We start from the raw sequence: 18,150 nt of genomic DNA on the forward strand, positions 1-18,150 counted from the left end.
CTGCTTTTACAGTTAGCTGGGAGGATCATATAGGTACTTTGGAAGTCACCATCCAGAGCAAGACTAGGTGTGGGGAAAGCAGCCCCTGAGTTTTAGTTCCAGGCATCTCAGGGATACTTGGATACCACCTACCTCCTACTAACTACATTCTATACCTTTCCACTTCCCACTTCATAGTACGCTACCTTAAGATGAAAGACAGCACACCAAGTAGAGCCTTCTGGGTCTTTAGCATCTAATATCTGATGCTGGACCATAATCTAGTTCTGATGGTGACACCTGGGCCGTGACACAGGGGATCTAGTCCAAAAGAATAGACAAGGTGGTATCTCCCACCACCTTCTCTAGCCATGGGCCTGGGTCTGGGCGGGGGAGGCAGGTGACTGGCAGCTCACTCCAGTGTTTTGTTAGTTTGCTGAGCTTGTATATTCAGGGCTAAGTGCACTGTGTAGGGGCAAAGCAATCAGTTCTACAAAATCCACCCAACTCACTCGCTTCCCTAGCTTCCAGAATGTTCTAGAAGCAATCATCAGGCAATGAGGATGATATGCAGCCAGGACTAGCTTTGGGGTGGGTGGGATGATGGGGTGGTGCTTCAGAAGCAGTTGCAGGAGGATGCCAAGAAGATGCTACTGGGCACATCACATGCAAGAGAGTGGCATGGTTGGGGGCCACTAACGTTCTAGGCATGGTGACTCTTGGTCAGGAAGAAGCAGCGAGGAGCTGGGAGAGAAGAGCAAGAGGATCAGGAGGCACACGGGTGCACACCACACACACATGGGGTAGCCCAAACTGGCCACACAGGCAAGGGGGAGGGGAACGCCATACCAGTGGGCATGGGGCATCCAGTCCGTCCAGCCCTGGTAGCCCCGGCTCCCCTTTTTCTCCTTTAAAACCTCGGTGGCCCTGTTCATAAAACCAACCGTGGTGATTACTGAGGTCAAAGTCAGCCATCTCCAGCTGTGGAGTGGGACAGGCCCAGTCCTACCCTGGCCAGGATGCAGACCCGGAGGCTATTACATGTAAGCGAAAGTGCATCGATAGAACACAGCCATCTTCTGCACTGCAAGCCCTTCCGGGCACAACCACAGCTTGACAGCAGTACGCCTTTCAGAGCTTCCAGTGCTTTGAAAGGTCCCTTGAGAAGCCAGGCTGCTGTGCCACAGTCATCAGTTGCTGGCTTGTTGAGAAGACTGCTTGGGGCTATCTACTGATTTGGGGTCTGCAGCTTCCTGGGTCTGAGCTGGGCTACTGGGCATGATAAGATCATGGGCATACTGGTCCATGCTTAGCTGGGCAGTGCATGAAAAGCCCCCTGTCTGATCTTATTCTGCACAGTATAGAACTCAGGAGACTAACCTGGGTTTTGCATCCTGACCTGAGCGAGGATTCAGGACAGCTGGACCTGTAGGCCACAGAGGTGGCCATGCAACAAAGGTCTAAAATCTGCACGCCATAAAACACTAGGGTGGGTTTGCAAAGCTCACTGGGGACAGAGCCTGAGACCGTCTACCCGAACCCTGCGGGTTCCCTTCTTTCCACCTATCCATTGTTCTGAATCTTCAAAGGATGGGGACTCAAAGACTAGGGATTTAGCAGAATGGCTTGCAGCTGTGGCTTTGAGGCCCAGCCTCTGCAGGCAGGACTGCCAAGGCACAGACAGGCTTGGTGGCATCTGTGGAGCGAGGCTCCTCAGAGCTCTTGGGTTTCTTTGTTTCCAACCTGCAATCCTGTGGAAAAAAAAACTCAGAACAATGCGAGCAAGAAACGGAAAACGTACCAGTGGGCAGGGGGCATCCAGTCCAGGTGCTCCTTGGTCCCCCTTGTCCCCTTTAGGCCCTCTAGAGCCCTTCTTTCCCCTTTCCCCCTGTGAGCAATGGTTTAGTCGGAGGTAAGAAGGGGGGGGGTAACAACAACACATCATCAAAACTTTAGGATCATTCACATGTTAACATTAGAGAGAAAAAATGATACATAAAAGGTCATTAGCATTCCAGTAGGATTATGGGACACACCCACCTCCCAGAGTACCTAGGATTTTGGCAGAGGAGGAGGATAAAGGAGAGGGAGGAGAGGAAGGAGAGAGCAGGGGCATCTCTCAGATGAAGTGGAAGAGACCTCTTAGGACCATAGTGCCCAATTTTGCTGATCTTAAGCCCAGCAAAGGATGGTGTGTGTGTGTGTGTGTGTGTGTGTGTGTGTGTGTGTGTGTGTGTGTGTTGTGTTTATACCTTCTATCTCTTTGAGCATTTAATCTTGAAGAGCTTTGGGCTGAGAACCTCCTGTCCCAATAAAGATTTATTTTCTTTCTAAATACGTGTATGTGTGTGCACGTGAGCGCCAAGTGTCCTTGGAGGCCAGAGGTGTTATAGCCTCCTGGAACTGGAGTCACAATGGTGGTAGTCTGCCTCACAGGGATGAGGGGAGCCAGACTTGGGTCCTGTGGAAGAGCAGTACACATCAGCTCTCATTTGCATGCCGTTTCCTTAGGCGGCAAGGTGACTGTGGTCAGAGCCCGCTATAGGCATGTGCATACATGACTGCAGCCTGCACACATGTGAGCCGGATGGGGATGTGTGTGCACATGTGTGCACATGTGTAGCTTCTCAGGCTGATCCTCCCATATGCTGTGTCTGTGTCTGATTTATTATTGTCTCACGCCATCCATCACTACTTAAAAATGTCCTGCTGGGCCATCATGACGGCCTGGCGGGTGGACAGCAGGTAAAGGTGCTTGCCACTTAGCCTGACGACTGGAGTTCAATCCCCAAGCGGCAGGAGGAGAGCAGTGATTTCCTGGTTGTCTTCTGACCTCTGTAAGAGCATCTTGGCACACTGCTCCAGCTAGCTCGGGGAGTCCATCTGTTTCTGAAAATCCTCCTCCTAAATGAACCCTGTCTTTATGTGTTGGGGTTCATCTGAAGAAGGGCTCTGGGGCCTCTGGAAATGTCATCATCTGGAAATGACCTTGCAGTTAAATTATCATATGTCTCTGTCCTTTAAAAATGGGCCATGTGTGTCCCTAGGGGTCTCCCCAGACACTCTCCTCTGTGGAAATGGATTGTCTCATGCCTGGGGACTTGTATATGACTGCTCCACCATGGAGAGGCCAAGGCTCAGCGAGCTCTGCCAGTTCCTAACTTTGAACTCCTCCAAGCTTCAGTTTCTTCACCTGTAAAATGGGTGTATTACACTTGCTCCCAAAATTATTGCATGATTTTGTGTATAAGAGATGGTCACTGGTGGTTAGATGGATGTTGTATTAGTAGTGGAGGGTGGTTTCAGCCAACTGTGGTGATGACCCTCTCCTACCTAGTATGGGAATAAATGCTCCCGGAGAGGGTCTTGTCCTGTCTGTGGTGTTTCTGCATCCATAGGTGGCTGTAGTTCTGTTTCTCCAGATCTTTGAACATGAACCCAAGTGTGTGTGTGTGTTTGTTTTTTGCTTTGTTTTTTATTCCAGTGGTTGCCTATAGTTTGTCCACATATTACTCTGAATGGCTTTTCAGAGTGATGAGTGTTATTGAGTGTGTGGGTAGGCAGTGAAATCCATGGATCACAGACACACCCACCAATAAAAAGGGCAGGGCATGAAAGTTCCTTTTAGTGTGGACAAGCTGGGGCACCAGCTCTTTGGAATGGGAAGACCCAGGTCCCTGTCCTTAGAGGTATATGTCCATAGGAGTGTGGCCCTCATCCTCTGAGTCAGGAGTAGTTTCCCAATGAAGAATATGGGTGGGGTTGCTAAGGGGTTGGTTCCAGGCCTTAGAGGATTTGTCTGAAGGTCAGAGTGTGGGCCACCCACACTATAAGGCATCACCCCCCCCACACACACACACACATCATGTGTTCTGGAAGATTCTAGAGCTACTGCTTTACCTACATGTCCCCTCCTGCCCACTCCAGAGTGGAACATACGAGAGATGCCCCCACCCCAACAGCTCCAGCTGGTAAGAGGGGAGGGGCAGACAGTGACCCACTTTCCTGATGAATGTGGGGGACTGACTTCAGGAGACATAAGCTAGAAGGCGAGGGAAGGATGAGGGCTGTGGGGTTTTAGTGGGTGCACATGTTGAGGGGAAGGTGGAGAAAATAACAGAAGAGAGACAGGCTGAGGCTAGAGAGGCTGGAGAGAGAGAGAAAGGATAGGCCGAAGGACCCAGGAAGCAAGACATGCATGCACCTAGACACACTCCCCCATCCCCAGACAAGGCAGAGGTGGAAGTGGGCTCGGCATGCTGGGACTTTTTCCGCTGGCCGGCTTGCAGGCAGCTCTGTGGTAACAACCAATCAACCCATGTCCTGGTAATTGCGTTGCCAGACGGATGGTACCTTACTCTTTGACCCCCTTTTCCTTGTTGTTTCAACTGAACCTTCTATAACCAAGACTAGCCTCTCATTTGATAAGTAATTGGGGACTGTGAACATCTGATCCTTCTGCCTCTACCTCCTAAATGCTGGGATCACAGGCCTGAGGGGCCATGTCTGGTGCTGACCAGTGCTTTTGTTGTCAATATGATTCTGGGGCCAAGTTCACTGAGCCACTTAGAGACAAGGTAGAGCATGGGGAGGGGAAGGGTACACTTAGAGACAAGGGTAGAGACAAGAGTAAGACACTGACTTGTGTGTCCTTAGCAAGTTTTGGATTCTGTCTTTGCCCAAGGACTTTCCTCATTCCATGAACAGGAAAGAGGTATAGGACAGTTTTGGGCATGTCAAGTAATAATAGATCTCTCTCTCCTTCCCCCCCCCTTCTCGTGTGTGTGTGTGTGTGTGTGTGTGTGTGTGTGTGTGTGTGTGTCAGTTCTCTCCTTCTACCACATGGGGAATTGAACTCAGAGTGTCAGGCTCGGTGGCAAGCACCTCTGCCTGCGAGGCCATGTTGCCAGCCCAACAGTAAATTCATAAGGTTGTGTCTTGGTTCATGTCAGGTGGAACAGGTTTCTAATGGAGTCCTCAGGCACGATCAAGACAAAGGTCAAGGAGGGCAAGTGCGGAGGGCTTCCTGTGGCAGCTGCTCTCCAAAACTCAGGTGAATGGGGAGGATATCTCCAGCATCACCTCCCAGGTAGTAACAGTGACGTTTTGAACCTTGCCTCAGCCTCTGACATGTCGCCTGGATCAAAGTGTATCTGACACCTCCCTCTAGGCCCCATTAGGGCTGGTGGCTCAGAGGCCTGGGTGAGGTGGCTGAGGTGGCTGAGGTTCTGAGTGTCCTTTTTCCAGTCCATCTGGTATCCTGAGACCTGACTCTTGGGTGAGAAACTATAGTTGCTCTTTGATTTGAAGCCTGCTGTCTGGGACAGTTCATCTGACCCTCCGAGCTGTGCCTCACTGCTCTTCTGAACTTGACCTTCTGTTTCTTGGATCTCTGAGGTAGGGCCTTAGACGATATATAGCCAGAGATGAGTGTGACTCCTTGCTCCTCCTGCTTTGTATCCCGCCTTGGGCGCCAAGATGGCAGGTGCGTGCCACCTGCCAGGCTTTGTGCAATATTAAGCTGGAACCTAGGGCTCAAAGCAAACAATTCTACCAACTGAACTATACCCTCAGCCCCTGAACTCAGCCTGAATTTGACTCTGATGAAGAGACATATTCTGAATTATATCTAGGATTGCGGGAAGCTATCAAAGGGCAGGAAGGGGAAGTGGAGAAGAAAGATTTTCCCACAATTCCTTGGGCCTCTATAGAAGATGGCTTAGCATCAGAGACAGCAGCCTGGTCCATTTTTTTCATCCTCCCGCATTCCATGACAAGAATCCCTCACTGACCCTACCTCCTCTCTATGGCAGAAGTATTACCTTCGTTTCAAGTGACCCAATGCCTTCAGCCAACAGAGAAAAAAGTCTTAAGAAATGGGTTTGAAAAATGTGAAATGAGTGTAATAAAGAAAGCTGGAACTCATTAGGAAGTTTTAGAAATTAGGAGTTAGGAAGGTCTGTATACCAATGAAGAAACGGAATGATCAGGTTTGGTAGACTCAGAGACCAGCCACACAGCTGACAGTGGATCAGTTCATTGTAGTGGATTCCACTCAGTCTCACCATTGACAGTTTGGTAGGGGTGGCCCTGCTTCCTCTCAGTTCTTCGTAGGCTTTAGGGGATAAGTTGACTTGTTTTGGGGTGGCTGCCACTGAGGAGGCTTTAGGGGTTTAGAAGTGCCCAGTAATACTTCTTAAATCAAGAAGGATGGATTTAATTGGGGCCAGAGAGAAGCATACAGATTCTGATACATTCTGTTCCTGCAGCATGTTCTGACCACTGTCATAGGCTCTTTCATACGGTTCTTCATGCTGTGGTGACCCCTAGCCATAAAATTATTTTCATTTCTACTCTCTTTCATTTACTACTGTTATGCATCGTGATGTGAGTATCTGTATTTTCTGCTGGTCCTAGACGACCTCTCTGAAAGGGTCATCTGACCTCCAAATGGTCTCGGCCCACAGGTTGAGAACCATTACCTAAGGTGTGTGCATTGCACACAGGTGGCCATTGGAGGCGGTGATGGAAAGGGCTATCTCTTGGCCAGATGTAGTTAGATTATTGCTGCTGGACCCAAATGGCCATGATCGTTATATGCCTACGGTGCTAGGGACACTTAATGCATTCTTCTGAGGACCACAGGAGCCAAGGGGAGGAGGAAGGATTTGGAGGGTGCAGTCCGTTCTGTTCCCTGCCAGGTCTCCAAAAGAAACAGCAGCTGGGATACTCTTTTTTTTTTTTTTTGGTGGGGGAGGGGCTTGGCTGTCTGTTGTCGGAGCTGGAATTTATTTTCTCAGTCACCAGTGGCCTGGAATGCCTGACAAATCTCAGCTTCAGGAGGCAAAGATGAGGTGACGCTAGAACTAAAAATATCCCTAAGGGGCCGGTTATCAGGGCAACAGAGAGAGGGCTGGACAAGAGGCTCCTGTTACTGGATGACCATGCTAATCTGATGGCTGCTGAGGGATTCATTTGGCCATCCCTGGGAACGAGGAGAAACACTGGCTTCAACCGCAGCACTGGGCCTCAGGCTCCCTGCGTGTATGGCATGGAGCCCCTCGCTAGAGAGCCTTTCAATTTAGGGTGATTTATAGGGAAAGACTATTTGTCCCGTTAGGTCAGGAGTCTCCAACTGATCATGCCATCCCATCATGAAGACATTAGTAACCAGATCCAGAGTGCGAGGGCTCGGACTTACCCGGTTTCCTTTGTCCCCGGGTGGTCCATGTAAACCCTGCGTTAAATCAGAGAAAGGGAGACGTGTTAATGAGGGGACATGCAAACGGCCATATGGTCCTCCCTTTGGGCTCAGAAAATGCCGCTGATGAGCTTCAGGCCAGTGGAGATGGGTTTCATTACTCCCATCTTACAGAAGGGCAGGAGAAGCCAATGCACCAAGGAATTTGACCAAGAGGCACACTGGCTTTATGAGCAAACCCATGGACAAGGTTCCCATGTCCTGCCTGGTAGCTGTGTTCTTCTGGCATGGGCTGAATACTCCCATGGCTCTCTCGCCAGGCCCTTGATTCACGGGGTCTTTGAGCATCTTTTAAGGTGCAGAATACCCTAGGGGAGTAAGTGTTAAGCGTGGACCGGCACAGATACGCTTATTCAGTCACTCCACACATGAACCTTGGGTGGACGGGAAACAAAATCCAGGCTCCGTGAGACAGCTGCTTGGCTTCTGTAACGAAGCTACAGGCAAATGCACTGCAGATGGAAAACCGAGCTCGCTCTTCAAGGCCAGAACCTCCTTTCTGGGTTGTGGGGGAACTGGATCTGAGGCTGTCTATCCTGGATGGCAGAAGTACAGGCATAGCCACTTGGGAACCTACTGCACAGCACATGGGCTATGGTGGAAGGTTCCAGACATGCTGTTACACAGGTGATGGTCCCTGTGATGAGCACGTGCCCCCTGCAATGTCCCTCAGGAACTTCTAGCTCATCCCCAGTTAGTTCTGGGCAGCGTCTCCTTTAGCCCCATGTATGGGCTCCAGAATATGGGCTGTGTGCTTTGACCCTGCTTCTAGTTGGGAGGAGAGATGGGCGGAGGGGAAACGGGGTGCTCTAGTTCTTGTAGACTCACAGGCAGCCCAGCTGCTCCTGTTGGTCCTGTCATCCCTGGGTCGCCTTTGCTGCCCTGAAAGAAAGAAAGATGCCCTGTGAGCCCTCCCCGACATGCTGACTCCCTTCCCACCTTCTATTCCCTATGGGAAGGTCTCCTGGATCCTTGCAGGAGCCCCAGGGAACTGAAGTGTGTGAGAGGTGTGGTCTAAGCATCCTTCTGTTGGCTCTCCAGTACAGCCTGCTTCCTGACAGGACTAGGCAGCAGGAGAAGGAGACCAGACAGTGGGCCCAGAGATAGCAAGAGAAGAGCTTTGATTTCCTCTCTGAAGCCCATGTCGTCATCCTGGAGTGGCTATCCTGGTTTTCCCCAGGGGACCTGTGATCTCAGAGGGGCTCTTGATCTCTGCAGAAGCCACCCGCTTCCTCACCACAAGCCTCTCTTGGGATAGCAGAGGGCAAAGGGAGGAGGTGTGGACAGCCAGAAAACTGTCACAGATGCTCCGTGGGGGTGGATCAGCGTGGAGCCTCACTAGGGATGACTGATCCTGCTTGGTGTGTGGGAACCTGGCTGGCGGAGGGGAACAGAATCCTCCCACACCAAGCTGATTCTTGCTTCATCCTCTTACCCATTCTGTGAGGGGGTGTGGTCGGACTTCCGATACCCTGTGACTTGGCCGTAGCAACTTAAACACTAATGGTGAGAACTCTGCCCAACACCCTGACTTTTTGACTAATGGGTGTCCCTCTGGGGACATTCTAAAACCCCTTCTGTTCCGTACTGTTTCTTTAAATGAGCATAACAGACCTGTATCCCTGAGTGACACCACGCCAAGCAAGGAAGCAAGGTACCAGTGGAGACGGAGCTTTTCCATCTCACCTAAGCTTCCGTCTCCCCAAGGGGGTTCCTCTCCTCCAGGATGCTATGAGGGCAACCATGAGTGAAGGAGAAGAAGACCCTGGGGCTGGGTCTTAGGCGCAAGGGATGAACAAGCCTAGTGTAGTCCTCCTTCCTGGCTTCCCAAGCTCCCAGTCCACAGAGCACTCACCCTTTCCCCCTTTGGTCCGGCTGGGCCTGGAACCCCGATTGGTCCTGGAGTACCCTGGGGAGGTGGAAGAAAGCAGAGGTAAAGGGCCATTTGCTTGGGGAGGCCCCGAGTATCCCACCCAGGACCTGAAGATGTGCAAAGCCTGAACCCCAGTTTTCAGGATTGGCAAAGCCAGGCTTCGTTCAAGGAGGCCGTTTGGCTGGGCCATGATCCATTTTGGATTTAGGGGCCTTGAAGGAGAGTTCCTTCTCCATCCTCAGAGCCAGATTCATGAAGGAAAACCTACATCGCAGCCAAGCCTGCCAAGGCTGAAACCAGAAGATCGGTAGCTTAGTTTGCCACCAACAAGCACTGGAGAGGGAGGTGACCCCATCCCAGGAGTGGGGGGACTTAGAGCCGGCACCCCCTTGACGTTACAGCTCCACATGCAGCGGGAGGGTCTTCATGCCACAGAGACTGATGCGGAGACACACTTAGAGGCAGGCGGGAGGGCCATCCAGCACCCCTCCCCCGACCCACTGCAGACCCCACAGATTCCCAGGCCCGAGGGACAGGGTCATGAGTTAGTATCTTCCAATGTCAGGGCCACACTGGCCTTTAGGGAGTAGGAGCAGGTTCTCTCCTAACTTGAGGGTCCCAGGGAGCTGGGAGGCACTGTGGCACACTGGTGTTTACTTGGGAGTCAGCTTGGCTTACTACAGAATCAGCAAGCATTTTTCCCAAGCTCCCATCTGCACATCCAAACAAGACCAAATCTCTGGTTCACAGCCTCCTGTCTATTGGCCTGTCACTGTTTACGTGTCTCTACTCGGATGAGACTGTGGGGCTGGGCCTAGGAGGATACTGTCCGGTACTCTGGTACTCTGAGCATGGCTGGGGAGGGCAGGACATTAGCACATGGAAGAATTGTCACAGAAAACAAACAGAGCCAGGAGAGGTTCTTTGTGTCCTCTGTGCAGTGAAGAGGAAGAGAACAGAACTCTGACCACAGTGGCAGCTCACTCGGAGCAGGCCTCGGGCAGGCTCCATGTCCCAGACTCCTCAGTACTGAAAGGCCTCCACGGACTGACCCAGGCTTCAGTTCCCCTCTGTAAATCTAGAAGATCAACTAAGGAGTCTGTCTCAAGGCCTCCATGGATAAATGTGCAAATGCTGTAAGTGACCTCCAGCTACTGTCAGGACAGGATGCTTTGTGGCTCCCTCTTACCAGGAGACAGAATTGGCATTCAGCAAGATGAAGTTCTGCATGGTCACCTGGGTGTTCTCCTACTTCTGAGAGTTCTAGGCCCTGCCCCACAACCTGTCTGAATTTCTTCTCTCCCATGTGGTGTTCTAGCCAGCTAACAATAAATAGCCTTGACTCCTGGGTAATGGGCCTTAGAAACAGTCATCAAGGCATAGCTGGTTGGCTACAAGTCGCCAGGCATACAGCCCTGGCATGGCTTCCAAGCTGGGAAATCCTGTGCCCTGATCCCACCCAAAACCAATGCTGGCAACCCCACAGGGTATTCTGTGCAGGTAAAGTGGAGGGGCGTTTCCTGTGGCCCTTCAGGGCTTTGTGTCTGCAGATGAGATAGCTAGAACTCTTGTCTGGAATCAGGAGGGACAGAGGAATAGAGGGTCCAGGTGTCTTTCAGCTGCTCTGTCACAGACCTTTTATTGTGCTTGCAGGGTGGCTTGGATGCCACCCACCGTGAAAGATGTGGTTAAAACACACCCACAGGACAATGAGCCATTACGGGGGCTCCAGGCTCCTACATGTTACTCCCATACTGACCCTTCTATGCTCCCACGCAAATACTCTGGGAAAGGTGACACCTTGTGACCGGGAGGCTCACAGGCAGACAGGAGATGGACAGACGTCACAGTATGACAACAGTACAGCGTGAAGGTCACACACAGACACTTGTGTTTGCCGGGGACACATCTTGGCTCAAGCCCCAGGGTAGGGTTTCCAGGCTGGTCTCAGCATCAGGGTCACTGTTGCTAGAGTGACTTTTACTGCCCCGTGTGTGCTTGGCATGTCCTGGGGTCCCTGAATGCTCATCCACGGTGGCCACCAAGATGGCTGAAAGGGCATTTCTGGTGTGGACATAGAGGGGACTTTCTGGTGTCTATGGCAGGACAAAACACAGTCCCTATCACTGCTGGGGGGGAGGGGTTGGGGTGCGGTTGGGGAGCGAACAAGGCCACAGCAGGATAGACAAGAGGGATCTTCGGCCAGACAGGGGTGGGGTGGGGGTGGGGTGATGGAGTAATGACACTCACCGGTGGCCCAGGCCTGCCGTCCAAACCTGAAGCTCCCTGGACGAAGGGCACAGTTTGACCAAAAGAAAGGGAGGGGACGGGAGGAGAAAAAGGAGACAATGGGGGAGGGGAGGTGAGTAAAGCGGTGACTCTGGACAGACACAAATGCCGTAAACAACGGGGAGGACAGTGGGTGTTTACACGGAGACGGACAGGAACACGGAGACACCGAGGGCTGTGGCTGGCTGCTGAGTTGGCACACACCACGGAGGACAGATGCTCTGACCCTCCACAGCTCTTGTCCCCCTCTGTCCCTTCACCTCACAGGAAGCCCCCTTCCCAGGGTGCTTTGGTGCTCCAGGAAGGGGGCGCAGAAAGGCATTCCTGGAGGTGCGTGTGGGTCCAGAGCTATGTTCCCTTCTTAGGGCATACTGCATGGAGGGGGCCTGGAGGGATGCTATCCCAGCTTCCTTTGCTCCCCTATAGAGACAGGGCGTTCTGCACCTTAGAAGCCTTAGTAGTAGTTAGAATTGCTTTCATATTTGTGTGTGTGTGTGTGTGTACAATTTACAGGAGCTGGTTCTCTCCTCCTATCATGTGGGTTCCAGAAACTGAACTCGGGTTTGTAGGCTCGGCAGCGACTATTTTTCACCCACTTAACCCTCTCTGACTCCAGCACTGGCTTTAAACCAGTTCTGCTCCATCTGGGCAGGCAGAACTAGCCCTTGAATGACGATACTGACCACGCTTGACATTTCGCTAGCACTTTACAGCTCACACACAAACTTAGTCCACTCACATGTGTCCTTTGACAGACAGAGAGGGGCTTAGGGGCTAGCAGGACCAGAGGTCTACAGCTGCCAGTCTGTGACATAACTCAGCCTATGTGCCCTGTGGCCTCCCCACTCCCTGCTGACCAATGAAGCACTTGGTGGAAATGGGGACTTTTTTTCCCCCTAGTGCCAGGGTCTAAAGTGGTCTCTGGGGTTGGCAGCAGGGTACACCTAGCCAGCAAGCATGGACCTCTTGAAAACTGCTTCCAACTGAGACTCAGAAACAAGCCTCAGGGTTGGGTAGGTGAGGGGGGAGACCGGAAGACGGAGTGCCTGGTGCTCATCCTGGGAAAAGGTATTATTAGGTAGGATGTAGCTCCAAGGCTCAGGTGACCTTGTTCTCAGGGTTGAGACCACTGATTTGGGAACCGACTTTGACCCCAAAGCTAGAGCTGAGGGGCTGAACTCTGGCTATACTCATGCGGTCTCTCCTGGGGTTCTGTTCTCAATACAGATGCCCAAGTTCCACGCTGGCTCAGTTGCATAACTCTCCAAGAGTGGGGCCCAGGTCAAAGCATATTTGGAAAGCGCCCGACAGGCTTCACAGTGTACTGCCTAAATGGGTTGGGGGAGGGGGATGTTGGCAGGACAGGCCTGAAGATGAGGCTGCTACCCGCTACCACACAGATGCTGACATCCAGGTGCAGCCTAGAAGCAGCCTGGCTATAGATACAATGTTGCTACCAAATGCACTTCAGGGGTTTGAGTCAGGGGCATGGACCAAAGCACTCCTGCCCTTGGTGAGCCACTGGCATCAATACCCACCCAGAAGATGGGGCAACTGCCTATAAAATGCCAGGCATCCAGCTGAAAGATTCAAACTTGTTGGGCTCTTCTCCCCTTCAAGGCTAAGGTCACCTGAGCTAAGAGACTGCTCCCCCTGGGAAGGGCTATTTGATCTCCAGGATACCACAATCACTGCCAATCCCAACTGAACTGCCTTCTAGGAACAAGCTTGGTTGTTTTTTTGTTTGTTTGTTTGTTTGTTTGTTTTGTAGATTTTGCTGGGTACCTCTAGCTGAAGCCTCTCATATTTATTGGGGTTGTTGGCGCCATGAAGGTGCACACCAGGTGACCTGTGGTTGAAGGGGTCGGGAGGTGCTTCCATGTGTACTTAAGTCATTCCAGACATGGCTCCTGATGTGGGAAAACATCTATCTGCTAAAGCCATCACTTTTCCGTGGTCTGTCGAGCGAGTCAGCTCTTCAGCGCTTCCTATGCTCGCTGCACCAGTGAAAGAGAAACTGTCCCTCTAGCCTCCTCTGTGAGTTTGCTGTGACAGTATTGGTTCCTCCGCTGTTTACAACTGCCTGGAGTTAGGGACTGGCCTGAAGCTGGAGACAGAGGAAGCCCCCTGTAGCTTCAATGGATGAACAACCTTCAGGCTCAGTCTGGCTACTAACCATCTGTGACCTCAAGTGACAGCCAGCAAATGAGAAGATGGTTTGTTTGCTGATGAGAGAGTCACCAGGCCACCAGGAGGATGCAACGGAGACTCAGACAGCAGAAGCTTGGAAGCAGCCCTCAGATGCTGATGAGGGGGGCCTCCGGCTCTGGAGGGCTCAGAGCACAGGGCTGTGGGAAGAGCTTTGGCCTGCTAGGACCACAGGGCTGACTCTGTGCATGCCTGGGTGCTGTGACTAGCTATAAGGGAACAGAGCTAAGGTCTTCCATGGGGTTATTCAGGGAAGATAGGGGAGAGGAGACTAGCTATTGCCCACCTTCATGGCACCAATGACCTCAAGAGTCTTCTCTGCTTACCAGCTCAGAGCACACCTTTATGGCTTCAAGTCAGAAACCAGCTGGCCTCAGGCCTTTCTGGTTCTCCATCAGATTGTTCCTCAGGTGCGGGTTCTACCTCAGTTAGCTTCACTTCGTTGTCGCACTAAGACTAGACTTGGGCAAGACGCTGAGGGCCTGAACTCCTTCCCCACTATGAAATGAAGAACCCAGCATACTGGAATGCTCAGAACTTTAGGTGCAGAGCGGTGTCCTCCCAGGCCCCTGTTCCTTTTCTCTGCTCAGCAGCAAAGCCCGGGGAGGGCTACCCTGTGAAGCTCCTCCCAGAAGACTAGTGGTTCCAAGGTACTTACAGGCAATCCCAGAGGCCCCCGGTCTCCTTTTTCTCCCTGGGAGCCCTTCTCTCCTTTACTGCCATCTAGACCTGCTTCTCCCTGTATGGAAAAGGCGTTAGGAGGTGTCAGTGAAGGGGTCTGCTGCCGACAGCCTTCTTTTGCCCTGGGGTCTTGGAGGCTAAGGGTGGCCATCTTGCGATACTTTGGGGTGAGGGAAGTGTCTGGAGAGATGGGGCAAGAATCTGATCATTTGCTAAGCAAGCTACTCCATGGAATTCAAGAGGCCAATGGGGAACTTCACATCCCAAAGCAAGTTAGGTGTCAGTAGTGGATGTCAGAGGGACTATTGGACTTCATTCTGCCCTGAAGGCCTAGCTGCACCTATCGGGTGGTGCCATTTAGGGAGAAGGATCAGCTAGGTCTCAGAAGTGTGTCCCACCCACAATATGTCACATGACCTTTCCTTACCTTTGGTCCAGGAACACCTTGGAGGCCCTGTGTTTGGAATCAGAACAAGGAATATTAGAATGGCATGTGTAGGTGCCTACAGGCGAACAAGGGTTGGAGATGTGGAGTCTTAACTCTCAAGGGGGTAGAAGGGAATGTAGGTGTGGCTTAAGTTTGGACTTTCTGGGGGTGGAGTCAGAACCATCTGCCCAGCCAGGGGCTGGTACAAAACCTCTGTGTGGCTGACTCGGAGTCTCATGAAGGGAAGAGGAGGTATCAGTGGAAGTGCAACTATGCAACGCACTTAGTATGTGGGACCCGGAACGTTCATTAAATAGCGTCCACTATCAGTATTGCTATTAGTACAATGGATGACCCAGAATGTAAGAGGCATCGTGGACCATAAAGAGGTGCAGACCATCACCTGCTCATTCGAGCTTTCTGGGACCTTCTACTTGCATCCAGTTGGAAAAGTTCTAATGGGCCACTTTCTTAAAATAGCATCCTCTTGGTAACAGGAGGAAGGGGTAAGGACAAACATCTGATAGAAAGGGTTAAATGTTGAGCAGTGGGCATGACAGAGCAAGCCTGTGGCTTCTGTGCCAGTCAACCAGGCAGTGTCTGGGATCCCTGGTGTGTCACCTACTGGGATGACATGTTTACAATGAGAAGGAAGAGCAATGAGGGATGGGGGGGGGATTTTCTGGAAGTGAAAATCTCTCTGGGGTGGGAGCATGGCAGGGGGAGGATGAGGTTGACCTCAGTGATTGCCAAGGAAGGGGACACTATCGGTCCAACCACGATGGCTGAAAAGCTACAGAGTCCTTGGCACTTACCGGAGGTCCTGGAGGACCCTCTGGCCCTGGTGGCCCAGGAACCTGGAAGCCAAAGGGAAGTTGTGTTATGCTCTGTTAAGGTCCTGGTCCAGCTAAGGTCACAGGAGGATGGCATTGCCACCACAGATCAGGACAGTACACACCCTATAGGAGACTTAGGACAGGAACTCAGGGCAAACTGTTGGCATCCCACGGTGCTGACCAGAAAACATTTTCAGGAAATGTTTCTGGATCACCTAATCCTCCAGGCTGCCCCGGGACACCACTTAGCACTGGATTTGTACCATGCTGCATATGGCAAGGAAAGGAGTAAGAGCCCTGCCCATTAGGTAAGAACGGATCTCCAATCTGCCCAGGCTCCACCCCCTGCTGTCTTCAACTCTGGCCTCTCCATTCATCTGTCGCCTGGACCCAGTAGACATGTGAGTTTGAGATCCTTGGCTTAGGGGAGCTGAGACTGGTTATCTGAAGTCAGAGGAGGCTGAGATGTCCCTGAAGAATATTCTTTAATACTAGCTCTGCTCCAGGTTTGTAATGGATAGGCCAGTGATAGTTGTATTTCCTTTGAGGGCAGGTGCAGCAAACAGGATTTAGGTTGGATAAGAAAACACCAATGTCTCTTGGACTGTGGTGGTTCTGCTCCATGTGATCTCCTTGTAGAGAACACAGCCTTTGTCCTCCCTTGGGTCGGCCTGTGACCATATCTGTGGTAGGGTAATAGGAGAATTGATGCGAGAAGAGTCAGCCCACTGTGGGCAGCGCCATTCCCTAAGCTGGGGTACCTGAACTGCATGGGTGAGTGAGTGAGCATGCACAATTCATTGCTCTCTGTTCTTGATTATGAATGTGACATGACTAGCTGATTCAGGTTACCACCGCCTTGACTTCCCTGCATCAGTGGACAAAGAGCCTGCAATTGGGAGCTAAATGGAACCAACCCTCTTATCCCCAAGTTTTTTTTTTTTTTTTTTTTTTTTTTTTTTTTTGGTTGTTTTGTTTTTTTTGTAGGGGGTCAGGGTATTTTTATCACAGCAACAGAAATGAAACTAGGGCACTTGGACTGGGGCTGTAGCTTAGTGGTAGAGCACTGGGCTAGCATGCATAAAAGCTCTAGATTTTCTCTTCAGCAAAACTCAAGCACACATGCATGCACACACACACACACACACACACACACACACAGAGTTCTTATTATAAATAAATAATGTACAGATCTGATCGTAAGGGTGCATATAGAAATCCACACTCCACTGAACGTGGTGATGCCCTTGGGAGGCAGGCAGATCTCTGTGAGTTCAAGGCCAGCCTGAGTCACATAGTGAGACTGTGCCTCAAAACAAAACAAGAAACAAAAACAGTACCAAAGTACTAAAGTACTTTTGTTTGTTGTTGTTTTTTTTTTTTTTTTTTTTTTTTTTTTTTTTTTTTTTTTTTTTTTTTTGAGACAGAGTTTCTCTGTGTAACAGCCCTTGCCTGTCCGGAACTGTTGACCAGGCTGGCCTCGAACTGACAGAGATCCACCTGCCTCTGCCTCTCCAGTGCTGGGATTAAAGGCGTGTGCTGGATGTGGTTCCAGTTTATGAGAACTGCTGGTTTAATGTGTTTTAAGCGTCTGTATACTCTCCCATCTCTCCCATAGTCCATTTTACCTGTCTAGCAACTTAAAATGTTTAAAATGAACACAGACTTTGTTTATAAATGAAAGAGAATTAAAAGGAGGAAAAGCAATATATTTCTGTCATATTTAATTGAGAAGAGTGCTCACATTTTTTTTGTGCCTGGTTTCCCCCCTAGCTTTTTGGGCATCTTAGCTACTGCTGAATACAGTTACGTACTTACAAGAATTATAATTTGATTTTCTAGTCTTTTCTGTTTGATGTAAAACTGATTTTTCTATTTTTGGGTGTGTTCCTCTATGAGCCATCTTCCTGGAGGAAACACTGGCTGCTCTGCAGGAGAGCAGCCCTCTACTTGGAGAGGGCTGAAAGCCGCTCTTGGCATGAGAAAAGCCCTCAGCAGTGGACAAACCTGTTCTGACTGGCTTGTTAGCCTAAGGGCTGTTGTCCCTTCCTTCTTGTTAGGGACACTGTCTGTTTCCAATTTGGACTTGAAATACTTCTGGGAGGAACATTTGTGTGTATAATGCTTTTCCAGAACCTAGGATCAGTTCTTCAGGGTACAACGCATTCTTAATAAGGAACAGTGGTAGCGTACAATTAAGTCCGTTTCACTTGATTCAGATGGGGCTTGGTGACATTAAAGGGTGACGGGCCAGGAGAGCTCGTGGGGGACTATGAAGCTTGGTGGTCCCTTGCTTTGCTCTCGGGTGGCTACTGGACTTGCCAGGCCTTCTTACCAAACATCTCCCCCTCCTCCCATCTCCAACATCTCTGTTGCTTCCCCTGTGTAAATATGCACAGGGCTATCCATCTTCTGCACGGCCCACGTCCATAGCAACTTCAACCTTCTCCCCTTCCTCCTGTCTCCTTCCTTCTCCCCTGTCTCTCGAAGAATCCTGCCTCGTGGGAAGGCGTTCCCCTGACACTTCATGACAGAGTCCTACATGTCTGTTCAGAACTTGCCCAGTGTCAACCTCTGTGGCCTGGGCCAGGCAGTT

General features: G+C 51.0%; 1 protein-coding gene across 1 annotated transcript in view; it reads right to left on the bottom strand.

Moving 5' to 3' along the window:
* Col13a1 (collagen type XIII alpha 1 chain) overlaps positions 1-18,150 on the bottom strand; it is an 82,420-nt gene that overhangs the window by 3,377 nt on the left and 60,893 nt on the right. The window contains exons 30-38 of the mRNA XM_076917092.1: positions 15,534-15,575; positions 14,719-14,745; positions 14,269-14,349; positions 11,364-11,399; positions 9,096-9,149; positions 8,069-8,122; positions 7,181-7,216; positions 1,781-1,867; positions 829-906 (exon numbers count right to left, since the gene is read on the bottom strand). Of these exons, the coding sequence (XP_076773207.1) occupies positions 829-906; positions 1,781-1,867; positions 7,181-7,216; positions 8,069-8,122; positions 9,096-9,149; positions 11,364-11,399; positions 14,269-14,349; positions 14,719-14,745; positions 15,534-15,575 (495 nt within the window). The remainder of the gene's footprint in view (positions 1-828; positions 907-1,780; positions 1,868-7,180; positions 7,217-8,068; positions 8,123-9,095; positions 9,150-11,363; positions 11,400-14,268; positions 14,350-14,718; positions 14,746-15,533; positions 15,576-18,150) is intronic.

This window comes from Arvicanthis niloticus, chromosome 20, assembly GCF_011762505.2.
Source record: "Arvicanthis niloticus isolate mArvNil1 chromosome 20, mArvNil1.pat.X, whole genome shotgun sequence".
NCBI lineage: Eukaryota > Metazoa > Chordata > Mammalia > Rodentia > Muridae > Arvicanthis > Arvicanthis niloticus.